The sequence below is a fragment of the Vollenhovia emeryi genome, unplaced genomic scaffold, assembly GCF_000949405.1.
Source record: "Vollenhovia emeryi isolate VEMERY1.0 unplaced genomic scaffold, V.emery_V1.0 DF939226.1, whole genome shotgun sequence".
Taxonomy (NCBI): Eukaryota; Metazoa; Arthropoda; class Insecta; order Hymenoptera; family Formicidae; genus Vollenhovia; species Vollenhovia emeryi.
In genome coordinates, this window is record NW_011967140.1 from 669,501 (window position 1) to 697,109 (window position 27,609).

Here is a 27,609-nt window from a genome sequence, read left to right on the forward strand (position 1 = left end):
GAGTTTGTCAATCTAGGACCGTATCTTCTCTCAATCTCCTACAGTCGTCGCGCGGAGTGTTTAAAATAAATATAATTTCCAAGATAAGATGCGTCTTCTTGTATTCTACGTACCCGAAGACCTAATTGAACGAGAAAAATGTTTGCATTCTCTCGATGTGATAAAATATAAATTGATATTGGAGTGTCTCAAAATTCGACTCGTATTGTGAAAAATTGCGCGACGACTGAAGGGCTAATTACGGATTCTGAAAGGACACAGGTTGATTTGGAACACCATCTACTGAGAAAGGTACAGTGACCTTCTCGTTCCAACTGCTCGTTAAAATTATCAAATATTAAAGTTGTTTGACATTCATAATCGTCTTCAAATGTCTCCTCTATCCACTCCGGATTCCTCTGCCTATTCGCATTTCGCCGACAGTGGATACGCCCCGGGTCGAGTATTTGGTCCCGGAATGGGCCTCAATTATTCTATTGTCTTCATTTGGACCTCGGAGTCAGTTTCAGACTTCAATTTAGGCTCAGATGAGTAAAAAATGGTGTTTAGCCTCATTCTAACCCTCAAAGAGAATGTAATAAAATGTTTCACCCTCTTTGAAACCTCTTAGGTCGAAGAGGATCTATCGAACCTCTGTTGATTACACTCGCATTGGCCTCTTTACCGCTAAAAGGGAAATAGCGACTCTTTTCAGGTCTGAAGTAAAAAAATTCAATATATTTTCTCCGACGTAAAACCTTATTTTCGGCCTCATTGCTCTCAATTAGAAAATTATACGAGGCTAAACTGAGGGCAAAATATTCGACTCGGGACGTCGTCGGGCTAATTAAGACGACGGCGTGAGTCGCGAGACTCGCCGCGCATCGAGAAAACGCCGCGGTGACGATGTAAAACTAACGCGAGAATTCGAGAAGCAGTCTCACCTTTTTCAAATGCTTGTTCACCCACTTCGTGAAGGTCTTCTTCTGTATAGCGTCCCGTTCGTCTGCGAACACACAAACAGAGCAGAGACGTTAGAAACGACGGGATTTCCCTCGGCGGCCGCCGCCGCGTTACGAGAAGGTGCGACGCACGGCAACGTAATAATGCATTACGCGCACCTGCATTGGTAGCCGGTATAAATATAAAATGCCCCTCGTAACATTAGCGTAATTGACAAACGATTCGCGTCCATATTCCATTATCATAATTGCCACTACATTTATGCAACGAGCGCAGCCTTGCCCGATGCCGCGCGATAGTGCGTGCACTATAAACAGAGCGTGTACTATAGACGGCACATGTCGTCTATTGTCATCACGACACGGCGACGATATAGATTACCGTGACAATTGAATTTCGCAATTCGTCGCACTGATACGTAGGTACGGCTGTTACATTACCGTATCGCGGCGACGTAACGTTATGCATACGGGCTCTAAGCGTGACAGCGAGAGCGTCATGACGCAACCCGCCGCCTGGAAATGGGTCTTTAAGGATGGTCGAGGTCAGTATAACGAAACCAAAGTCGCAGGCAACCGGATCAGGTCAAGTTGGATGAGGTCAAGCAGGTAGACAGGTAGATAGGTAGGCGCGAGCGAGCGAGCGAGCGGACGGAAGGTCGGCCGGCTTGGCAAGCTCCGCTCGATCGGCCTGGCATGCGAGGCGCAAAAATCCGGACAATGGACCGCGCGAATAAAACCCAAGCCCACTTTACTCGAGTCGTAACACCGAATGGAACTCTGCCTCTTATATCGAGTCGTAAATAGAATTACGAAAGGGGGCTTGGAGCTACCAAAACAATCTCGTATCAATCGGATGTTGAACACGCATCTTCGACTCGCCGAGACTTTCCGTTTTGTCACCAACGTGACGCAACGGCCGGGGCCGCAAGGACGTCAACGTCAAGTCCCGGGGTTTCTCGTGAATTAACGACGTATTTTTGTAACACAATCACGGCCGTTGAAGCATGAATAAGTAATTTTAAGTAACATCTTTGAAATCACGGCGGATGGGCGATTCGTATTCGGCGATTGCGCTCGAGATGACGAAACGCATACGAATTAACCGTTGCCTAGATGCAATAATAAAGACACGTGTACACAATTAGAGCACTAATTCCAAGGGCTCGCCGTTCTGTCGTGTCGAATTGGAGAGGGGAGGGGCACAAAGTACATCGCGTGAGACTTAATTAGACTTGGATGCGCAAATCATTTATCGGCGTATCGACCGTAATTGCGGGGAATTAGCGCAGAAATTTACCGGCACTCGCAATTTACGATCCCCGCCATGATTTATAACGCGCACTTGGCACCCCATCATCGTACCCCGTGAAAAGTTAACGCCACTCGAGCGACGGTATCGTCGACCGGCACGTTTAAAAAGGTCGACAAGCCGGCGGTAAGTGCCGATACCAACCAGACGATGCAAAATAAGAGGTAAAGAAAGAGTTATACCCGGGAACACGTCTCCAGATTTAGAAATATCTCGAGTGGCCTGCCCTGTGAACGATCACATCTTCCGAGTGCGCCTGACGCTCTCGTGAGAGAATCGCTCGATCAAATATTTTAACGAACGCGTTCAACGACTCCTGCGTGAAAGTTAACGCGAAAGAGAACGCGACGATAATTACTGTACGAGTGATACATTTGGGAAAATACTTACAGTGAAATCTACACAAGTGTAGATTACAGCTGCGTTACGTAAGGTGCACGGCGGCCCTGATTTCGGAGAATTTTTTCGAGCCAGAGATCTCGCGTGACAAGTATGCGTCGGAAACTCCGCTCAGCAGATACGCGGAAAGTTCATTAATGCCTTGTACCCACGCACGTGCGCGTGGCTTAACGAACTTTACGAACTTTGCGGTTTACGCTAAATCGGACATTCCATTCTACTCTGCGAACCGAGCATTTGTTCTTCGTAGATTATCTCGTTGTTGGGCCCAACTTTGGCCCAGTTTCAGCACCTTGCCAACAATTCGAAACTAGCGTACGAAATAACGGCGACTTGGGCGGTAATTAACGAGCAATATGCAAAGAATCCCGCAATTCGCGACCTGATTTTTTATGACAAATTTTCTTGTCGATTCAAAGTTGATCTTTCTTCAATTCGAAACTTAGATAAAAGAGTTTGCTGTTTTACTGCATTTTCTTGTCTATTATTATGCACGCACCATATTTTACTTATCTTTTCTGAAAAGATGGTAATGTAGAAAATTATTATACGTGTATCAATCAAGAAATAATTCGTCTAAAATAAAAACAGGAAGTACAAAAAGGAATTCTCGATTTTTGTTCTCACTTGTGTAGTCCACTACTGTTACTTATTACAGTAATCAATTTATATTTCCAACGCACGCTACTTGGCTAATCCTTTTAACGTTTTACGCTTAATTGACATAGTTGAAGACAGGATTGATTGAGAGATGATCTAATCTGTTACAACTCGTGGAACAAGTTTCCACGTAATCAATCAGTTAAATCAGCCATGTTAGTAAGAGTAAATACAGTTACGATCTTTTCAGCTATTCGTAGAATTAAGGTCCCGGTAAAAAAATTTCACGATCGTGACTGGTCGAATTATCGGACGGGGCCGCACGGATCGCATACGAAACGCAAGGGGGAGATGTCAATTCCTCCACGTTCCCAACCGACATCCCACCCAGGGAAGAGTTCGACTCGCGAAGGGTGGGCTTTCTCTCACTCTGACAGCCGTGCGACCTATTGCCGATCGCGAGCCGACGTAATTCCGGAGAATTCCAATTCCCAATGCCATAACTGCGGAGATAGCTTCGCGTGAATTGTCAGTCGTTAATTGGCATGACCTTAGGGGCTCGTCAATCCACGCCAATCAATTTCGCGATCAAATCTTAAAACTTAATCGTGATTGACCCGAAGTTTATGACCCAAAGTGACGAAATTGCTATTCGGTTAAAGTGATCCGTAGAAATAAACGACGGGCGCGTTTTGTTTTTTAAATCGTCTACACAGTAGATTGATTGCCACAATTAATAATTCAATCCACGCGTACATTTTAGTTACGTAATTACGAGTTTTAGCATAACAAGACTTACTTTCTCGATAGTAAACATCAATTACTCGCAATAGAAATTAAATACATATTCAGTATATATATTTTCTGGCTTGCAAATGTTCGAGTACAAGGCGCGCCGGCAGGAGAAGAGAGGGCATGAACTAATCCCGAAGAAATGCGCATACATTGACGTATGCGCATTTCTTCAGTAAGTCCTCGTTAACGGCTACGAATGCTGGAACGTGGAAGCTCTGAGAACAGTGGCTGACATTGCGGGGGCTAGAGATAAACGTCAATGAATGTATTCATCGGTATTTACTATTTTCGGAAGTTCTCGGCGGCAATTTAAGCGATACCCTCTCTGGCATGTAAAATGGTGCCAGATAACATTGTCCACTTATCAAATTATCGACGGGTCCGAGAACGGTGGATCGTCGAGAATACTTAGATGACAAAGTTTTTCGTTCACAATTCCGACATTGCCGTGATTTCAGCCACAGTGCTTTCCAAAACTATAAGATTTACATACTTTTCAAAGAAAAAGGCATTTTCATTTAAGAGTGCAATTTTCTGTATCCCATTAATTTGCGAACGAGAATTATTTTAGGACAGTGAGCTTATTGTCGCGCTGTTTGAATTTTTAATCATCACTGGCGACTGTAAGTGACATTTTTCCTTCGAGAATTATTTTCTTCCAACCACGACTTATTAAAGTTTCAGTGCTTCTGCCAGCTGATTGCGTTGCTCCATTTCGTACGCACGCGAATCAAACGTTCGAAGGTACCTCTGTAAAAGCTACGATAGAGAATCTCACGGCCGTGATCGACATCTCGGGCTAATATACTTGGCGGACGCGGGCGGTAGTTTACGCTTTCATTGTTAATCGCCGCGCTCGAGTTCCACGGCTCGCTCGCGCAAAAGGAGATCGTAGCGCGCGGACGAGAAGACTCTCGATTTCACAATGACGCGTCCTTCGCTCCATCGGCTCCGTCAAAAGAAGCCGAGGAGACGTAGGCGCGAGGACGCGGGATACGCGAGAGCAGCAACGTCGGCAACGACGACGTAACGGCCGCGTCACGGGCTGGATTACTCTCTGCCGGACGCGATGCCGGTAATTACGATTAAATTAGCGATCAATCCCGCGCGCGGCGAACGACACGGCGCTGACGTCATTCGTACGAGCCTTCCGGCCGTTTACTTCTGCGCCGAGTGAAAAGCGGCTACAACTGGGCGTATGCGAGTCGCAATGCGCAATCCGAGTGGGCAGAGATTATGAAAAGCGGCAGCCATTGTTTATTGTTTGTCCACTTGGCGCAATTGTAAAATAGTGGGCCGCGGACGGCACCGCGCGCGGATCCGCCGAGTTCTGAAATTTTTCCCCGATGGCGAGGAACGGAGGCTGAGAGGCCAACTCCTGTAGTCTCGAGCGGACAAACGATAAAAAAGAGAACCGCTACTTTTCGCTATCCTTCCACTTTACGTTATGTGTGCGCAGACGATAGTTTGGCTATTCCGCGCGCAGACTAACACTCGACGCGCCGCGAAAAAGGTGAGGCGAGGAAAGCGGCACTCACTCAGCTCAAACATTTATCAAACAAACGTCGCGAGCGCAACTCAAACCTTTTAGACGCGTAATCGCGCGTGTTACAAGCGGCCGATGAAACTTAATCGCCAAGTTAGTGAAAACCAACATCACATCGTGTGAGAGTAAATTTGCAATCCGCAAACTGCAAGCAAACGCATCCGCACATTTGGAGACGTCACACGGTTGGAAATATTTATGGTATCTTCACGTACAAGCGCGGTTGGACCGTAATTACTGTAACGCAAATTGTATATTAATTTTACAGTCAGCTCGGAGAAAGACTGATGTGTTTATGCGTTTGATTTATCATATCGTAAATTGATATATTTTACGTTTTCTGCCGACAAAGGTATCATCATGAATATTCACTTCAATAGCCAGCTTTGAATTATAGCCGTTTGTAAGGACCGTTCCATAATTATATAGCCGTTTTTCAAGTATCCGCTCTTAAACCGGGCGAGAATGTCGAAATTAGCATGTTACGAAGGTCATCGCGTGCTTGGAATAAAAGTTCCGACGATTTAATCCCAAAGACGTTAATTTCGCGCGAGGAGAACGTCCCTCGTTCCGGATTTATACAAAATCGGTAGGCAGATAAGTAGCAAACTGCTTGCTTACTCAATCAAAAACTAAAAGGAGTGAAACTAAACGGGGTACAAACAGAATCACAAAAAGAGACAATAAGGAGGGGAGAGTAAAAACAAGTGTGAGCTTTCACGAAAAATCTTCCAGCATCCGCATGCCAACTCTCTCTCTCTTTCTCTGCGTCTCTCTCTCTTTCTCTCCACCTACCGTGCGCCTCAATGAACATCGCCCAGCAGCCCCAGAAAGCCTGGGTGTTGCCGGCACGGTGCTCCCCAATCTCGCCATTGCATCCCGGAGCCGCCTCCGGGAACCCGTTCGCATTCTGACCTTTGAATTTGGAGAGCGACTCCTCGTAACCGTGCTGGGAGCGTTGCTCGCGCTGATGCTCGGCGACGGTGTCCGCCGGGTCGAAGCCGAGCCGCTCCTTGTAGTAGGCCTGGGTCGACATCCTGTCCTTCTCCGGGCCCCGGGCCGTCCCAGCGAAGAGGAGGGTGCAGGTTTCAACGTTCATGCCCGGCTCACGCGCGAACTATCATGACACACTTCACGACACGAGAACGCGGAACCCGGCACACACCGTTCTCCGCCGCCCTGACAACAGCCGGCGGCGGCGCTCGATTAGTTCGCTTATTCCGCCTTTAAATCGCCTTCGCCATTCGTTCGCAAACCCGTGGAAATCGCGCTCTATCTTTCGAGGCGCACTCGAGAACGCGCTCTCGTTCGTTGAATCCCCCGGGGTAGATCCTCGCTCACATTTTCGCAAATTTCCTCTCTCGGGCTCTCTTTTCAGTTCGATCGTTCGTTCGTTCGGCGCTCTCGCGGGTTCCTCCTCCCGTTTTTATCGCCGTTCGACAGCGCGGCGGAATGCCACGACGGCGGGTATCCGCCGATTATCCGTCGTGTTGTTTACCACGACGTGCACCAGCTTCGGCTGGAACGCGATCGGTTTTCTCGGACCCTCCCGCCGTTCGGGGAATCGGCCAAGGATTCCCTCGCCTTCGGATTCCGATCTGCCGCGGCGGCGTATGCAAATGCGAGTCGTCGCTTTGTACCGCCCCGGCCTCCTCGTTAGGATATGGCACTTAGTGAATTCTCGAAAAACGCCCGACCCGTCGTCGCGCTCCTGTCAGTGACGACACGAAGATGGAAAACCTGTACAACGATAGTGCGCAATGCGCGAGTGAGATATACGAATGTCAAGAGAAGTCTGATAAGTCGTTGTTAAAAGTGAAACGCGGCCGGAGAAAACCGACGATTGTAAGACTAAGAGAATTTCACTTTTCAAAAATTCATCCAAAACTCGCACCAGCTACCAATCAGTTTTAATTACGGGATAGGCATTTAACGTAGTATTCAATTTAAATTTATGCGAGAGAAGTAGCACGAATTGGCATGCCGGCCATCGAGTCGCGACTGCGGGAATTGTAGGAGAGCAGTGGGAACAAAGAGGAGCGACGAGGTGAGAATAAAATTACGATCGATCGACATATCCGTGTTAGATTAGAAATCAGCAGCCTTGATGGCGCGCCTAAGTAAGGAACCTGAAAACTCGATCGGGTTACGCCTGGCCACCCGGTACCACTAATCCACACGCGTCCATCAAATTTGTAATCGATCGCCCGATATATTAGGCTAACGACTAAGATAGGACAAGCGCAACGAAATGTGATGGACTTGTGACTCCTTTTATCTAATCGAATGTTTCGCAATCTCTTTCCATCTACAAAATTCGTACAAGCAGCAAATTTCAATCCAACACTTTTTTTTACAAATAAATCGCGGAATCGACGAACGAGACTGGTAGCAGATTTGACGGACAGGTTTGATGCCCGAAGAACACTGCACGATACGTTACTCGCTTGACAGATCTCTCGCCGATCTCTTCACTCGGGTGGGAAAAAATGAACTCAAACCGTGGGGTGCAAACCGGCGGATAATCGCGCCTGTGTTTCCAATTCGTAGCACTGTAATGCCTACGGCACGCACCTATACCGGGCCTGGAGCGCTGAAGACCCCGGGCCGTGACACGCCGTGAGCGGAAAGCGAAATCGGACGGATCGGACAGATCGAGCGACCTTTTCGAACTGACGATCCGCGAGGCGCGTGGAGACTGAGCGCCGACGCACACGCCTGGCATCGGCGGGAGCTTTAAGGCGACGATGGAAGCGCGCCTAACCGCGAGATCGAACTCCCCGCATATGGTAAACGGAGAACGGGTACGTGGGTGCCCCGCGTCGTGTGGTCGTTGCGCCGCGCGCGTCAGGACGGTCCGTCATGGACCAATTCGCCGACGCGGCGACGGGAGGGAGGGGGGGGGGGCGACGATTATCGCGCCCCCTCCCTCCCTTTCGAAATAAAAGTTAGCAAGAATCCAGCGAGGAAGAAAAACCGGAGCTGAATGCCCGAGGCGATAGGAATTGCGTGCGCGGAGTTCGAGAGGCGCGCGTCGTCGCGACAATGCGCGCGGCGCGACGCGCATACGCGATCGTCGGGTCGGTCGCCGCGCGCGCGATCGAACGAACGCACGCACGCACGCACGCACGCACGCACGCACGCACGCACGCACGCACGTGTGCGCGCCGAAGCGGCGAGCCGGTCGTCACTCTTGCCCGCGCACGAAATTAGAAACGGAAAGAAAACAGAGTGACGGCGCGCGCTGGTCGCCACGCGACACGCGGTTTAGGCGGGGTCATTCCGCGACGCGCCGCGGGGGGAGAACCGACCCCCCCCCCCCGTCCGATATATCCCTCGTCGGCACCGTTAAATACGATCGCGCGAAGAAAGGAGCGGTTTAAAAGGAAACCGGGGCCGGCTCCCTCTCCTTCCCCCTCCCCAAAAAACTTGCGTCCGTACTCGGCGCGAAAGCAATTAGAGTTTTTTTCCCGCCGGGCGCGAATTAAATTTTGCGCGGCCGAATTCGCCGGACTCTGCTTTTTTTTCCCCGATTCGATTTAAGGTCTAACGGTATACACGTCTCCTCTTCCGCGCTCCGAATTCAATTTGAGCTAAGCGCGAGCCGAGGCGAATGCATCTCTCGCCGCTCGTTGACCCGTGAACGCGGGCTTTAATTGATCCCGTATAGCGTCGGGACGACCGGAGGGAAGGGGAGGGGAGGAGAGGAGCGGGCGCTAATGGAACGAGCCCTTGTTAATTCATTAAACGCCGAATGGCGTACGAGCGACGACGGTCTTCGGGCTCTTAATGTCGCCGGGTGTGCCGCATCATGCGTTCCGAGAAAACTTTACTCTCTCGCGTCCTCGAGGTGCACGCGTGCGCCTTATATGAGCATAGTCCGCTCGCGGAGGAGCGTACGTCATACGTCGCGAGCGTAAAGGTATGCCAAAAACGCGGATGCGGCGTGCCGCGTGGGGGGGGGGGGGAGGGCGAGGACCGGGGAGGGGAACCGGGGGGGTCCGTCGATCGGGAGATGCCACGAGACCGCGGCGAGAGAGAAACCGTTGTCCGAAGGGACCGCGCATTGATATCTCCGGCGCGCGTTAATATCCAACGTCGCGCGGGGAGAAGACGCGTAACCACGGGGTATTAACCGACGAGTTAAATGACGGAGCGAAGCCGCACACGCTCGCCTCATCGCCAATCGTCCGCTATTACTCGCTCGTGTGCATACACGAGTATCGCAACGGCTACAAGTGGTATCTCTCTCCGCGCATCTTTCCTCCGCGAGCGAAAGTCTCGCCGATGTACCGACGACTCCGCAGGTGAAGAGCTGAAGATTACGTTCGACGGTGCGCGGATTCGCCGGAAAAATCCGAGGGGGAGGAAGGTTCCCTCGTGAGAGCGAGGAGGAACCGGCGGTGAGAAGAAGGCAGCGCGTGCGCTCGTATCGCGAGCGGCATAACGCGGGCTACACGGAGGCCGGCTCGGCGGCATTCTTGCGCCAAGTCGCATAACGGGTCCGCAGTCGATCTCGGCCCATTACTCCCGGGGCCCGGCGAGGAGGTTACTCCCTCCGCGATTAACCTTGAAGGGGACTCGGAGGCCCGCCGAGACTAATCGAGTCGCGCGCGTCCCGCGTGGATTACGAAGAGGTTACCCCACGCGTTTGTCCGCGCCTTTGATCTCCTTCATTTTCACGCGTGCGTGATCGACGCACGCGGGTGGATTTTCGTGGGTCGCGCACGGCCGTGGTTGCGTCCTCGACAGGGCGTCGGCTCGGGCGGATGAGTTACACAGTCGCGCGGCGAGCGACCGAGCGACGAGAACGATTAAGGTAATGAGAGACCGAGGATCGATTTCAGAGGTGGACCAGGTGGGCGGGAGAACAAACACGTCGCTTCCTGAGGCGACCTCGGCGTCCACACGCGACCAAGCGTGAATAAAGAGCTCCATCGTAAATACATAAGTGTACCAGGAAAACGTTTCTCGTCCCGCTCCATCGAAATATCAATTTCACTCCGATCTGAACATCAGTCGAAACCATTCTAAATATCTCGAGAGGAGCGCGGAACAACGAGGGTGATTACCTTCGGTCGCGATCGGCCCTTAAAAGGCTGCGCGAGCGAAGAGTACGTGGGTTAGCGCGAGATAACGATACGGCGGTGTTCGCGCGGATGTCACGCGAGAGCAGGTTGCGAGTTTTCGCGCGCACGCACGCCTGGCGGAGGCGTAATCCGCGCGCGGACGCGAACGTGCACCGCGTCCGATCACAATGCAATCGCCGCCGACGCGACGCCGAGCACGGTTGGAATCACGTTTATTCTTGCCATCAAGTACACCGGCCGGCAAGTGTACAAATAAAGGGTGACCGGCACAGGCCGTGAGAATTAGCGAGGAAGAAGTGCGAGCTCGAGATTCTTCACGGCCGATCGTCACCTTTCCCTCTTTCGCAGAGTCGAGCGGAAGAACGCCTACTCGCGCGTATTCATCCCGAGACTCCCTGAATAGAATCGTCTTCGGCTGCGACCAACGATACAATAAAATCCTATTATTGTGAAAGGCGAGTCCTACCTGTTACCAAGAACGGCCCGCTTAGGTCGGCGGAATCTAGTTTCGAGAAGGGGACCGGTTAGCCACGTACATCGAGCCCGAAATCGAACCCGGCCCCACCTGTATTTGCCTAGACACACGCCCGCCCACAATGGATCGCACCTCTCGCAATGTTTACCGACGACGCGATCCGCCAATTCGTCGCCCGCCAGTTGACCGTAAATGGACGTTTAGTCGTTGCAGCCCTGTTCAATGTTATTTCACTCCTTCCACCGCGAGTGTCGTCTACCAGGGGACGATGAGTTCACGCTCGCCGAGGGGCAAAAACAAGCGGTAATGATTTCATCCTATCGAGCACAATCGTTCGCGGGAACGCGAGACGTCATTTACGACGATTCGCATTCGGCGTAAAGCGTCGCGGTGCGTTAAGAAAGAATGGCAGAAAGGAAAAGCGAGACGTCGATGCGATTTGGCGATGAGTAATTCCATTACAAAAGAGGAATAGTAATGACAGCGCAGGAAACGGTCTATACCGGGTGCACCTGAACCGGCGAGAAACATTTTAATGACAAGTACTCTGAGACATTTTAAGATTCTAATACAACCACGTTGAGGCTATAATAGTTTTCAAATGGGAAAGGTTTATACATGATGACAAATTACTGAAAATTGTAAAATTTACACAATCAAAAGCAATTTACTTATTATATAAGGTAATAATTTTACTTCCAAGGAGTAAATTTACTGACATATGTAAATATACACCTTTAATAGACGGTCCCAACATTACCCACTACAATAATTGTAATTTCACATGTAATTTTTTTACAGTGTACCATCTTAACCAAACAAATACAATAATGGCGGCCGACACATGTCCATTTGAAGTATTAAATAAAAACGTTTTAAACTATTTTTATATAATTAATTATATTACATTTCATAAAAAAATCAATTTTTTAAATAAAATTCTTGCACAATTTTATTATTGTCAAAGATGTGCGGTTCAAGGAATTGCTACTTGCCACTTTGCCATCCCTGAGCGCGCGAAATTCTAGCCTCGTTATTCGAGATCTTTATTCGAGATAAACTCTCTTCCCAATTGAAAGCTATTATAGCCCCGACATTTTCGTATTACAATTTTTGTCTTGAAACGTTACAAGGTACTCGTCGTGAAAATATTTTTCGCCAGTTTAGGTACACCCTGTACACAGCAATCTTCTCTGTAAACGAATTTAGACGGTTCCCCTCCCCCACGAATTCACGCGAACGAGACAAAGTCACTCTGTGATTTGCAAAGATTGAAAAGATAAATTAATCGATCATACGTTAACGTCAGCGGCGCAAAAACAAGGTATTTATGTCGTCGTTTAATTCTCGAAAGTCATTATGATTTTCACGGCTGAGTAGCTCGCGGAATAATTAAGACGCAGGAATCACGGTTATTTACGTGCCGCGATCTCCGTAGGATAAATTTGCCGAGCGAATTAACGGCGGGTGCACCCCGCATCTAGGCAGCGCCAATTCGAGTAAAAGTTTCGCGATCCAACCAAATTAAGAAGTCGCGGCGGCTGCGACGACGACTCGAGAGAGAGAAAGAGAGAGCCGCGCGAGTAAACGCCGCGTTTGATATGTGCTCCCGTGCACGTCTCCGCCTCGACCAGTTTTGTCGCGCGGCTGCTACTCCTCGCTCTCGGCGTCTATTACATAATCGTCGCGTTCGATAAAAACGACTTTCTTCTTATCCCACGGCGACTTGCCTCCCTCCCGCCGTGGGGCGTCGGGAAAAACGGCGCGGCGATGAAATTTTATGTATTTCCGGCGATGATGGAGTGTTTCCTCTAACGTTATCTCGGGGGCCGCTGTATGCGCCGCTTATTAAGCGTACTAGGCAAATTACTCTCGTGTTTTTACCTCGCGCGGTATCTGCCGTCTCTCGTATTTATTCCGACTTACGCGGTATCGATAATAACAGATAAGTACGCAGCGCTTATAACTGATAGCCGACGATATGACGCTATTGTTGATCCTTCGGTAGTAAATAACGTGCGTTTGCTTATTTGCACCTTTAAAGTAGTATCAGCAGTCACGATCGAGCCTCTCGAAATTCTTAGGGAAGTCCAGTCACGCGGGTGAAAATGTAAATTGATTAAATTAGCAAATATCGTGTGCGCGAACCAAGTCTCCCATGGAGGCGAAATAAAATTTAAATTACCCGAGGATAAAATGTCGCTTAAGGAACACATTATTTCCTCCGTAGTTAATATATTCCACGTGCGATAACATCTATGTAAGCAGCGCGACACGTATGTACGATGTGTAAACCACGCGGCGATTTAAAAGTCCACAACACGATTCCGATGTCAATGAAACAACACTTCGAGCCGATAAGAGCTGGCAGATCGAGCACGAGCAACAATGTGAAATAACGAGCGGAAAAGTCGCCTTGCGAGAAGGGAGGCAGTGGTATCGAATATAATATCGATCGGGAGAGAGAGAGAGAACGAGAAGGCGGAAGGGTGGAGGGAACTGACGTGATTACGAGGCGTATGACTCGAGCAGGACGCCTGGCGTTACCAAGCCGTTCGGGATATTTTCGCGGATTGAACGCACCTCGATGGCCGGTCGAACGTTGCCCCGGAAATGAGCGAGAACAATATTGAAGATCAAAGACTAACGTGACTCTAATAATACATTTTGGCTCGGTGTTCTCACGTTCTGGTTAACTGTTAACCAGAAGTTGGCCCAACGTTGCATTTGTCGTGCGGCAGATTTTGCAAGCGCGTCGATTGGCTGCAGGATAGTAAAATTCTCGAGTATCTAGAAATGTTCTATTCGGCAGCCAATCGACACGCTTGAAAACATTTGTCGCTGGACAAATGTAATACTAGCCTTAGTCGAATCTCCGTCTTTTTCTATGTTATTACCTGAGAAGAGAGTCGACTTAAGCTCTGGTTAACAGTTAACCAGAAAATGAACAAACCGGACCTTATTTTATTCCCCGACGCGGAGAAACATACTTGATCCACAACTGTCTTTTTATCATCGCGTGTGTAGAGGCAAATCCCCCTATTATGAGATACAGGCTTCTAACGCGAGAAGTGGGTTTTCAATCGCAAGTCTTTTTTTCGCAACCACAACACGATCTAACAACGAGTGACCCCCGCCACACGGATTTCACTCCTAGGGTGACAAATTCACGGTGGAACCAACGGATGACATTTGTTAATTTAGCAGAAACCCCGCTATCTCATAATAGGGGACTCCGCTCCATTCGTAGCGCGAGACACTCCGAACGTGATCGAAGTGACATGAATCCCCGACTCTCTCCGTACACGTGTCGATCAGAATCCTCGCGCCGTCGCGGGGCCGATGACGGACGACGGCGTGCCTGAAATACACCGGCGATCGTCCGTATCGCGTTTATCGCGGCTGATAAGGCGAGTGGTTACGGTCGATTCGCCCGAAGCTCGTGGGAAACGTCGTTTTCACCGCGCCCGGGGAACACGGGACGTCGCGAGGATTCTGGCCCGTTCGCCGTTACCGTCGCTCTCCGGCGACCGCTGCATAGGTGTACCTACTGGACTAGAATAATGTCACTGACACCCGCGTACGAGCGCGACACACAGCGAGGCTGGGAAATGCGAACGAGCGCTACCGCTTGCCCGGCGCTGCGCGTTCTCCGCGTCGTGCGGCGCCCGCGCACAGTTCACTACTCCTCGTGTTGCAGAGGAAACACGCGCGACACGGCGACGACCGGGCGGCTTCGAAACGTGGCACTGCAGATTCTTCTCCCCGTCTCTCTCTCTCTCTCTCTCTCTTTCCTTCTTCTTCTCGCGGAGCACGAATGTGCGTGTGTATACACCGCGCGCCGGCGACGACGACAACGGCGGCCACGAAGACGACGGCGGCGCGTTGACGAAGTCGCCGTGCGTATCCGGAGCGGAGCGGAGGAGAGTAGCGTCGCGCGAGCCAGGTGCTGGAGCGACAAGGAACATACGCGATGGAGAAAGAGAGAGAGAGCGCGCGAGAGAGATAGAGACAGGCGCAAGGACGGAGACGAGGAGCGGACAGGGACACGCGTTGAAGTGGGAGAGAAAGAGAGACTCGGAGAGAGGGCACGGAGGCAGAGAGACGGAAGGATAGAGGAGAGGAGGGAGGCGTAAAGAGAGACAGAGAGGCAGAGAGAGAAAGAGAGAGAAGGAAAGAGAGAAGAGAGCGCACTAAGAATTGGAGAGGACGCGGTATGTCGCTCCGCCGTGCAGGCCACGTCGCCTCGGAACGCAGACTGCCGACGCCTGGACAACTGCCGCCCACCCGGCGGCCGGCTCTCCCTCGAGAGCGAGAGAGAGAGAGAGAGAAAGGGGCAGGGAAAAAGAGAGAAAGAGAGAGGAGAGAGAGAGAGATATCCAAGAAACGGGCCTGCGTCCCCCTCTGCCTTCCTCACCGCGCCGACGACCATTCTCAGCGCTCTCTCCCGCCAACCGCCGAGACCCATCGGTTCCCCAGATCGCGATCCTGCTCGCTTGCTCCTGCGGAAGACGAAGGTAGCGCGATTCGATGGAGGGAGGGAGCGTGAGACACGGACCAGCAGGGAGGGAGGGAAGAATCAGGGTGGAGGGTGAGGGAGGACGAAGGAGGGCGTCGATATCGTGCCGTGGAGGATAGGCTACACGCCGAGGTAGCCAGTAAGGCAGGTCACGGATCGGCAGGGGTACGCGCGAGGTGTGAGTTTACGGAAGTGGCGTTTTCTTCCTACGTTCCCTCGTTCTTTCCTCCGCCAGCTCGGGGATATTACCGTATCTCCTCCGCCGGGTCGCAAGAACCGCGGCGGAGCGGATTTTTAATTCGGAGCCCGAAGCCTCGTTATACGATGCGCTCCCTGCGCCTGGAAGCGCTCTATTTCGTGGCCGATAAATACGTTAAAAAAAATCTGTGCGAGTTAATAAATTGCACAATCGTACATACTTTGCCGGCAAATTTCTTAAGCGCACTGGATTCGCTCACACAACGTAGACTGTCTCTAACCGCAAGGAGCACGTAGATCAGGTTTTAGAAACGCCGCGGACAATTTGTTCTCGCCTGCGTTCTCGCTTGTACTTATTTTTTCAGTAACGGATAACGCTGTCGGACGCAAAACAAAAAAAAGCTACACGCTTCGTCGAACGGTATTCAGTTAGAAGAGCCGGTCATATTTGTATCATAACGGGCGTCATCATTGAGGCATTCACGCTCGATTATTTGGCCTCTAACGACGCCTCTAGGGCTCGATCCGGAGAAGCACTCACGATCAAGTGGAAGACACGTAGGACCACTACTATTTAGAGCACCGGCAATCTCTCGTATACCCCACCGAGAAACGCGTACCCGCTCTTTGGCAAATCGAACGAGAACGAGAAAGAGAAAGAGAGAAAGAGAGAGCGCGCGCGAGAGAGAGAGAGAGAAAGAGAGCTCTGGTCAAATCTTCCCGGTGGGGTCACGCGTTATTTCTCGCAGCCACGTAACCCTCGGCGATATGCGTGACCAGGGATGCTTAAATCGATCAGCTATTCGTACTTTAATCCAACGCGGGATGCATAATCGCGACACAAAGGATAAATTGCTACCAGGAATTCATACACATAATTTTCCATTCGGAGTAAACGCGAAGAAGAGACTTTATGCTGGCGAGCTTTTACCTTAATTAATCCTATAATCGTTATTAATTGATGCACTGTCGTCAAAATCCGTTGAATTAAATAAATTTAATTGAAAAATTTTACTTTTGAAACTCTGCGATAAACGACCTAAAGAATTGGACCAAGTTGCGCTTTAACGTTTAAACAAGCAGTCGCGGTATAGTAAGCTCGGGGTGTCTTTCAAGTTTCTGGATTTGTCGCCAGCTGCGATCAATGTTACCGACCACGATCACGGCTTTCTTTTTTTAATTTAACTGGCGTTTGACGTAGCTGGCAACCTTAACTGGCATTCCTAACTGTACACCGATGGGGACCAAGATTACACCGAATATATAAGTACGTCGCTTCATGATGTAAAATCAGTCTCACGTTGAACGCCGATTATTGGAAATCCTCGTTGCCAATATTAAGTATCAAAGTGACACGCTTAGTAGTTTGAAACATTGCCTGTGTGCCTACAAGACATTCAAATTTATCGAAACAAACTATCGTGCAAGTGAGACCTCACAAGCGTTAGACATTACGGGCGTCTCAATATCCGAAAAAAATGCGACAGAAGTTTAAAAGTCTTTCACAAGGTAAGCTCGATCCTCTTGTCTTTGTCCCGCAAGTGTCAGGTATTTTCAGACTGTGTGTATTTGAAAAAAAATGTTAATAAATTTTCTGACGATTTCATGACGTTTTCGAAATAAACGCGCTCGCGAATGCGCTACGTGCAAAATCGACCGTCGCAAAATCTGGATCGACGTGCAGTGTACATACGTGCACTCGAACTATCAACATTGCGCAGCCGATGACACATCCGTTCTTGCACATGTCTTATCGTATATCACGAGCACGGCAAATCTCGAAACTCAGAAAATAGATTAAAGAGATAGTCGATAGTGCTTGTCTCTTGTAATCAAAAATGTTTTCCCCCCTTTTTTTCTCTCGAACGCGAAATCAGATTGATTACTGAAATAACTTTTCCGAAAAAGAAAAAAACACTTATCACCGAGAGAAAGAGAGAGAGTTAAGAGTATATCAACGGCCACTATACGAGAGTAATATTAAGGTGCGAAGGTAAAACGGTTGCGGTATCGATGAGATTGGGTGCAACGTTCTCGCGATATCTCTCGCTGGTAAGGTAGATCCGTCCCCCGCCGTTAATTAGCAATTGTATTGCAGGGAATTACAATATAAATTCAACGTAACGTGTGATCTGTACGCTCATTGCGATCCCTTTGTTTCCGAGTTAACGGAAGAGGAATAATCGCAAATAGAATCTCACGTCTATAAGTCTATAACTAACTGGCCTGACCTCTGGCCTTTTTATAACGGTATTCAGAGCGAGACTTTTTCGCCGGCTTGAACGCAGCCTTATATCATTATGGTTACGCCACATTTATGTCCCGCGTCGAATTGAAATGAGCCGAGATCATTTTTCCATTAGTCCGCGGTTCGAAACGTGACTTCCAGCGCGACGTTCGACAAAGTTGAACTTTTCAGACGGCAAGACAATTTCAAGATCGTTATCTTTCGACGGCCGAAAGGCAGTGTTTGCACGAAGAAACGACGGTTTGCAATTTCTCCGAGTTGCAGTCGTTGCGTAAGATCAATTACAGCGTATGTGTCAATAAGCAAGTCGCGATGATGAGCACCCCGGGTATCACTGGGTATGTGGCGGTTACATGGTATATTTACATAGCGCGACTGACACACCGCAGGGGGAACATGTGCAGACTCGACTCGGACGAGCGGCGCTCTCAAGTATCATTTGCATCTCCAAAGTATACAAGAGACGTTAAGCGTGTAATAAAAGTGAAGACGTTCCAAAATACTTGACAAATAGCATTCAATTCTCTAATTTGCCGAGATACTCGAATGATGTATCTCGGACTTTCCGGGGAAAAACGTTCCGCGCCTAGAAAATAGATGACGTAAAAATGTGATAATATATGAAAGACTCAAAATTGCGACAAATGTTAAGCGCTTTCCTCCTCTCTTCCTCGGGAAATTTGCCAAAATATTTAACAAATAACATTCAATTCTCTAATTTGCCGAGATACTCGAATAACATCTCGGAGAAAAATAACTTTCCGGAGAAAAACGTTCCGCGCCTATTATAGAAACTAGATAACATAAAAACGTGTTAACATTTGAAAGATTCGAAATTGCGACAACGTTAACCGCTCTCCTTCTCTCTTCCCCGGGAAATTTATTATGCAAGATTGCTCCGAGCCGCTAAAAGCTCTCGCACGAGGCAATGAACCTAGTTCACATTAATTACGTTACTTACATTTTTCCGCTTACGCGCCTACATACGCGGCTCGCAACGCTCTGGCGTTATGCAACGGACGCGTCGCGAAATATTCTAACGGTACGCTGCGAATTATGCGGTAGTTAGTGCCAGGTGTGTGTCGACTTCGCGCTCTTTTGCTTTTCGGGTAGAACTGGAAGAGAGGACGGGAAACGGCCTGGGCGCATTTACATCTCCCACGCGAATTACGGATTCAACGCGAAAAGCCTTGCGGCCTCGAGCGGGGGTGGTCATTGTCCACGGGTTAAATTTACATTCAAGCCCGAGCGCGTTAAGAGCGCACGAACAAACGAGCGTCTCGCACGTAAGTTTAGTCTGCACGGCCCCGATAGACGTCCGTCTAAACAACCCGACGTTCTACGTTTACGCGTTGACATATGGGCGCACATGTGATTTTATGGGGATACCCGGAGAGCAATTCGGAATCGTTTTTAAGAGGTAACGGTACCAACGCGGTAACAAGTACCAACTTCTGATCCAGTTAGCTAAGCTACTTTACGAGGAATAAAATCGAGGCGACTCTCTCTCGAAGAACTTTCACGCCGCGAAACTCAAAATGGCCTTCCGCGCTCTCACAGGGAAGAGCGTTCAGGTGGCAATAATTAAAAGTGGAGGGCGCATCGCCGAGCACGTAGACTCTGGGCAGAGAAGCGAGCGAGGAGGCGGCTGATGGCGTATAGTCGGGCATCGAACCGTGACCCGAGCACCTGTTGCCGCCTCCACGGTCGTGGCTCAATGTGAACTGACCTAACTTGTCCCTGCTTGCTGCAGACCGTAAGAGATAGAACGATTCGACCAGTCTAACCAGTGGACAAAAAACGATGCCACTGTCAACGGGAGCTCGAGGAATTAATCGGGGAAAACTTGGCGAACCTAGCTGTACTTGTGAAACGCGCCCGACAGTCGTTGGATATTTATCCAATTTAAAAATGTACCCGCACGAGTCTTCGTGCACAATTTTTCCATCAGTTCTGTTAAATCGAGTCGTATTTTACCAAATCGAGAATTAAAACGATTTAAAGCCAAGTATAATTCATCAGATGATGCTCGATACTTTGTCCTCTCCGATTCGACGAAGTTTCGATAAGTCAAAACACTCTCAATAAAAACGTTCTATCTCCAGCGATGCAAGTCAACTCTGAAAGTCAATCAGTGGATTGTCAGTGAATATTTACTGACTCACGGTAATAATGCACAGACTGAGCTTTAGAGAGGACTTTGATCTCGGCTTTGAATTGACTTTTTACCCTCTTTTAATTCTTACAACTACAAAAGCGGAAGCAGTAGGAATCAAACCGCGATTGAAAGTGGGTCTACATCGGTAGGAATGGGCGTGGATCTTGGAACCGAGGCGGCATTCGGCCAGGATGAATTTGATAGATGATACACGGGCGCTATGACTAGACACATCGTGATTCAATTACGCAACAATGGACAGGTAGTTCCTGCATCGCATCATCGTCGGCCGCAAATAGACGGCCACGAAACGTGCTACTGCGAAACGCGCAGGCCGATCATCTTGTGACTAATAGCGCATAACAAACTTAAACTGCCACGGGCCATTAATACTTAACGAATAGACGCATACGTGATACATAGGATCTCAATACGTCTTACGCCAGCTACAGGCTTGCGCGCGTGCCTCGCTAAGTGAATTGTATATGTATCTAATCGCGGCAAGAAATCTCGACGTGCGCCAGCAACATAGGAGAAATCTATCGCGTAAAGAAGCCTCCCGAATCAAGCATTTGGTCCAGGAATGGGCCACGATTATTCTATTCTCTGTCTTCACTTGGACCTCGGAGTCGGTTTGAGACTCCAATTTGAAGTCCAGATGAGTAAAAAATTGTGTTGAACCTTGTTCTAACCCTTAAAGAGAATGTAATAAAATATTTCACTCTCTTTGAAATCTCTGAGGCCGAAGAGGAGCCACCGAACCTCTGTTGATTACACTCGCATTGGCCTCTTTGCTACTAAAAGGGAAGTAGTGACTCTTTTCAGGTCTCTCTCTCTATCTAAGGTTAAAAATTCAATATATTTTCTCCGACACAAAGAAATGGCAAGATATTCGACTCGGGCTAAGTAAATTCGTCCTCGTTCGCGCTTTATCGTTCGTGATGCAAAAAATACCAATTTTCGCGCATCCGAGCCGCCCTCGAAGAATGAAGACTATTGACACCCACGTCACACACGCACGGCCCGGGGACAGACGACAATCGGAGGCCGAAAGTCGCGCGGCGAGGAAAAAAAGACGAGTGTGTGAAAAAAATTATCGCGGTAAGACGATCTCTGACGCGGCAACTCGATATTTGCAGAATGCTCTCGGGTTTCCGCTCTCGTTGCACACCCCTCGTTGAAGGCCGGGCGCGGCGATGTCGCCGGGTACGGAAGCGCCAATGGTCATTGTGCCAGAATGTCACGATATCCCGTGTTTTTTTATGGGAGAAATCGTTCGTAGAGAACGTAAAGATCATTGTTAAAAGGCAACGTCCTTGTCAAGAGTCACAGAGTAAAAAAGAAGAGAGCGTTGCATAATTTTTATGCTTCTCTATGTCCATTTTCTGCCAATGTAGATTAACTTTGATCGCCGTTTAACTTTTTATCTTTTTTTAGTTCTAAGGCCCGGTGTCACCAAACTTTACGTATTCTTGACGAAAGTGTTCGCGTTTGTTGCGCTTTGCATCTAGAAACATGTTATTTTACAGCCAATAAATGCGTGCAAAAAATTTGTGCGAGTTTTTCAATTGTACAATCGTATTTAATCGACAAATTTCTTAAGAGCGCGTTGATTTGCTTATACAAAATAGAATGTTTCTAATCGCACATGTTTCTAAGAGCACATTGTAGATGAGGCTTCTAGGTCGTTAGTCTCGCGAGCGGACCGGCGGACAGCCGGGCGTGTTATCGTATTAATGTTGAAAGTCCGCAGGTAAAGCCCAGAATCTTTAAGTCTAATCTACAATGTGTTTTCTACGTTTAAAAACGTTCTATTTTGTAGAAGCGAATCAACAGAAATCTTTCAACTGTGTAAGTACTCTCTACAAGTCAATCAGTAAATTATCGCACTGAAAACAGTGAATAGTCACTGATTTGCAGCTATACAACTAAAAATTGCAGTGGTATACTTTTAGAGAGTATAATTACTAGTAAAATGTATGGTAAAAGTTGACGAAAAATCTTCGAAATGCCGTGTTGTCCCACGATTACATGATTTTCGGGCTAACTTTTACATCAACGTGTAATGTACACACAACTTATCAACTTGCGTAAATTTTTCAAACGTATTTCTTGGTTAACAAATAAAATGTTTCTAAACGCAAAGAGCACATTGTAGCTCGGACTTTATGCACCGGTGCCGACCACCGTGGTGTGTCTTCCGTCGGAACAGCGGGGCTATTAACGCGCGCTCCATCCATTATCCATTATTTTTGACGTGACCCTAATCATCTCCGGGGAGAACAGAGTCGTCAGAAACCTAATCATACAATTGAATTCGGTATACTCGCATGCCGCGGCGCGTATTCGCGACGGGTCGACGCAATCTCCATCAATCAGGGACAATACGGCGGCAAAGCGGATAATCGAGGCAACAAGGACCTAAAAATAATCACGTAAACACGACCCCCGCGTTGATATAATTTTGTAATTGTGTTATATCAATTGTTACGCACGTTACGCGTATCCCATGTAGAGCGCGATAAAAATCTGGGCACGGTGAGTGCCATTCGAATAGTCCGCTTCTGCGTCAGAATGGGAGTGCACTTTTATCGGCATTTATCAGCCCGGTCCGTCCCTTTCATTCTCGACCAGCAAATGACTGACGAAGATTCGACCAACGATAGCGTTGGCTGACAACGACGGCGAGACGCGTCGTCGTCTGTACGTATCGTAAAGTTCGTGGGAGAGGAATTTGCATGCGAACGCATACACGGCCAGCGCGATCGGGCGTCGACGTCGCCGCGGTGTCGGATTACGTTAAAGTGAAGGGATAAATTTAGAATAGGCGCTAATTAAATTATCTCGTAGCGAAGATGAGCTTCAAGAGCGATTCCTTTACGACGAATCGCCAAATACGTCGTCTACAATGCGTGCAGTAAGCTTGAAGTAGTAGGAGTAGGAGTAAGGAAATGGATCAATTTTACTTCTTACTCCTACTTCGGCTCTTAAGGCCGAGTCAGACTAGCAATTGTTGATTGGATTAGGATTAGGATTGGCGATTGACGATTGTCTTCTAGCCAATGAGAGCCGACTAAATCGCCGGAGGCTTTGGTCTCGTTGGCTAAAGGACAGTCGTCAATCGCCAATTCCAATTCAATCCCGAGTCAACAATTGCTAGCCTGATTCGGTCTTTCGGTCGGCTCTACACTGAGAAAAATATTTTAATTGTATCAACAAGACATGTAAGATAGAATTAAAAATAGAATTGCTAGTTATCACGATAGGGCTCGATATTTCATAACCAGAAGTTTGATAGACTTCGCTGTACGTCTAGTAAATCCTAAAGAAATTCTGATTCGTCCAAAATTCGACGTAAAAGACGAATGGACGAGTAAAGCCTGGATCTTGACTTCGTTCGAGAGAAAAGTATGCGAAAATCCCGCCCTTACAGAAAGGTTGCAAGTCGATTGGCTTTCGCATGACTTTTAGCCAAACGACTCGCAACTTTTCTGTGAGAGCAAAACGTTCGCGTACGTTTCTCTTTCGAAAATGAATGTGCTCTTTGCGTCTAGAAACATTCCATTTTGCAGCCAGTAAATACGTTTAAAACATCTGTGCAAGGTGATTCGTCGTTGACAATCGCACATTGCCGACAAATCTTTCAAGCGTTTTCATTTGCTTGCATAAGATATAATGTTTCTAGACGCAAACAGCACAATGTAGATCAGGCTTAACAGAATAACAGAAAACGGTTGATCTAATTTATCGTTCGAAATTTCGGCTCTACAGCGATTAACGATTTCCGAAGTCTCTCTCTCTCTCTCTCTCTCCGTTGACACTTTCGAATCGCGGCAACATCAACAATTCAACAATCCCGTCGGGCCGGATAAGCCACGTGGGCCGAGCCGAGCACACTCGCGGATGTTTGCGATACACGCGGAACGTAAGTTTGCGATCCGCTTTGTCGCCCGCGAGCGAGAGACGCGCGTTCGAGACGAAGCCTCGCGCTGCGCCACGCCGGGGAGGAATCGCCGGGCGCGACCGTGCACTTGCTAATGCGCCGCTATATTTGTCGGCGAAAAGTAAATAACCACCGGCTGAAATAGCCGCGCGTGTGTCAACGTTGTTAACATCCTGACCCCCGCGGGCGCATCGAGATGAATCAGCGACATCGGGGAGCGCGGAGCGTCCTCTGAATCTCGCGGACTCACGCGCATTCGCGCCGCGTGAATGCGCGAACGCGAGGTAAGAGAGAGCCGCGGGTCTGCGGCGAGGTACTCGTCTTACGCGTTATACTCGGGTGATTTTTCGAACGTGCCGCAGCTGAAGTATCACTGCCGTTTCGCCGCTTTTGCCTCGGCGACCTAACGATCCGTCTTTGTTCCGCGAACAAGCGAAATCCCGACAAGGTAGACATCTCCGCGATACTCGAGTCCGTTTAATCCCTACTCAACCGGCACATTTGCCGGTATTCATAGTCCGTTCTTGGACTTAAGACCGTCTCAAGTACAGTCTTAACGTATTGTAAACCAATCACAGAGCCGTGTTAGCATCTTAAAGGACCGTGTACGTTGGAAGTAAGCGGTAAGAAGTAAGAAAAGCACCTTAACCTTTCGGTGTAAAGGCGAGACTACAGGCGTAATACTTTTAAATGCTCACAGGACCGGCCGCGCTTTAATTCACCGAGAACAAGCGTCGGAGCTAAAGTACACAGTAAAAAATTAATTGTTAACATCAACATTTTTCACATATCCTAAAAAGTCCACTCCAAATTTTAAGTTAAAACAACATTCATCGCGTGTGTTACTTTTTGACAAATTCGAGGGCATTGTGGTGTACAGATTTGCGGCACTACTGGACATTCTAGGCATTTTTTTGGGCATTAGGCCTTGCTGAGGCATTACAAAGATAAAATAAGATAATAAGATAAAGTAACGCCCACTGGGCATTAGTGGACATTAGTGTACAAGATTTTGGTCAGCGGTTTCCCCCTCGGACAAATTATAAATGTTAACTAATTAACACTATACTTCACATTTATGTTTATGTTCTTTTAACCATCAGTGTGATGTAATAAAGACATACAGAATAAGTAAACTGTACGAATAGTTACAAATTAGAATAGTTGAAATAATTTTTAAGAAACGTCGATATTACACGTTTTGATTTTGTGAGATAGCTGTGTTAAAAGAACTCAAAATGATATTCAACGTTTAAACGACGTACACAAAGTGTCAAGTTATCACGAGACACGGTAGTGTCTCGCGCAAAGTGTAAGCGTAGTTATATTAACATAAATATAACACGTAAAAATGTTACGAAAATAATAACATATCTGTCTTGTGTTAATTTTACATTGAAATAATAATCAAGTCTCGATAAGACGAGAAAATTTTAACATCTCAACACACGACTTTTTGCTGTGTAGGAGCAAGAAATAAAAATGATTCATTTCTTTACTCCTGCTCTTACGCTGCTTACGCCCGGCTTACTTCACGCATTGCAGACGGTCCTTAAGACATTACTTAAGGCGGTTAAGACAGTGAGATAAGAAATGAGCTATAAATACGGTCGTAAATCGCAACCTCCGACACGGCTGTATGAATCTCGAGCAGACCGTACGTCGAAAATGCACATTTTGGCTGCAGAAGTACAAACTTTAGAAAGAGACAACGTACTTTGAACAGTACCGTCTTATACTTCATCCTCTATCATTCCCCTGCTCTTCTGTCCCCCCCCCCCCCACTACTTCACTAGACAAAGATGAGGCTATACTGTTCAACACCAGCGATCTCGTTCTAAAGTTTGTACATGTTTTCACACGGGCGAGGTAGGGAACGCGCAGTCTATTCTTACTATGTCTATGGTCGTATCCAGGATACACGCGCAGGTTACAGCGCCGCGGGGGGAGTGAATAGACACCCCGGAATATCCCCCGCGAGTAATGACCCTAGCAGACCAGCGCGACAACGCGACGCGCGATTATCCAAAGAGCGTACAGGTTTTATGGGAAAGCGTAGTTCTCGCATATATAAAGACCGCTGGTCCGCTGGTGCAGCCATAAAGCATGCAATTAAGGGCGCTATGTACTCACCGGCGATTCGCAGCACGGCCCGGTCGGCAGGATCGAGCTGCAGGATGCTCAGGGGCTTGTCCTTCGCCCACTCCTTGAGGCTGCCGTCCAGCTCGAACTCCATGATCCCCGCAGCCCAAGCCGTCCGATTGCTTCTCTTACACCATGCTCGGCCGCCGCGCCGCATGCGTCTCTCTCTTTCTCTCTTTCTTCTCCTCTCCGCTTCTCCGTGCGGACGCGTCGCGCGAGACGGCAAAGTCCTTTACGCGCCGGCTACCACACAGACACTGCGTCGACAACAACTCGCGGGCCGGCTCCCGTCATTGTTTACATTCGCCGCGCGAACGCGACACCAAAGCGCACAGGCAAACACCACCGGTGGTCCGCCCGGGCACACGTGCGCTCCGCGACGCACGTGCGTTCACTGCGGGAAGAAACGTAACACTAGTGCCATTTACCCCCTCTTGCCCCTTCTCTCGTCCTTGCGCCCGCGCGATCGCGGTTTGTTTCGGCCGGAAAACGCGTCGCGAGGATGAGTCGAAGGGCAAAGAAACGGAACTGGGACCGCTCCGCTCCGAACGTGACTTTCGATCTGCGGAAATAACAACACTCGCGTCGTTTGGTTTTCAGCCCCTCTGCCTTTTCTCTCGTCCTCGCACCCGCGCGATCGCGGTTTGTTTCGACCGGAAAACGCGTCGCGAGGACGAGTCGGGGAGGGGAAAAAACGGAACTGCGATCGCTCCGCTTCGTAAACGCGGCGCGGACTGATGCGACTTTCGCTGCTACCGGTCGCTCACACCCTACGTGATACCGCGAGGCTCGCCGCAGGAGGGGGAGGACTCGACGAGGGTTGCGAATTGTTTATCATGCGAGCGATACACGCTCGTTGGGAGCGGAGGGGCGTCCGAGGACGCCGCGCGGTTTCCGAGAATTCTAGCTAAGCTAGGGGACGAATTGAAAATAATACCGGCTATCTTGAGATCGCGGCACGCCGGCGACCTTGGCGAACGAACGGCGACACGTGCGTGCGGACGAGTGAAATCGTTTCGGCTATCTCGTTAACGTTTGTCCGAACGGAGCGAGTTTACCTCGCGTAAATCTCTTCCGCGAGCTAATCCGCAAAGCCCGGTCCGCGACGAGGTATTAGTCGTTAATCGGAACTACGGCCGGTATTCGTTGGGCTCGCACCCACAGCAAAAATTTCCGGATCCACTGCTATTACATTTGAATGTATCATAAAATAGGATCGATGCCAATTATATTTATTATAAAA

General features: G+C 48.7%; 1 protein-coding gene across 3 annotated transcripts in view; it reads right to left on the bottom strand.

The window, feature by feature from the left end:
* LOC105560631 (microtubule-actin cross-linking factor 1) overlaps positions 1-27,331 on the bottom strand; it is a 109,200-nt gene extending 81,869 nt beyond the window's left edge. The window contains exons 1-3 of one of the 3 annotated variants that reach the window (XM_012009903.1): positions 14,710-15,253; positions 6,509-7,333; positions 924-985 (exon numbers count right to left, since the gene is read on the bottom strand). In XM_012009903.1, the coding sequence (XP_011865293.1) occupies positions 924-985; positions 6,509-6,692 (246 nt within the window). In that variant the 5' untranslated portion in view covers positions 6,693-7,333; positions 14,710-15,253. The other 2 variants (XM_012009904.1, XM_012009907.1) reach the window with 2 other exon arrangements.
* Between the last annotated feature and the right edge of the window lie 278 nt (positions 27,332-27,609).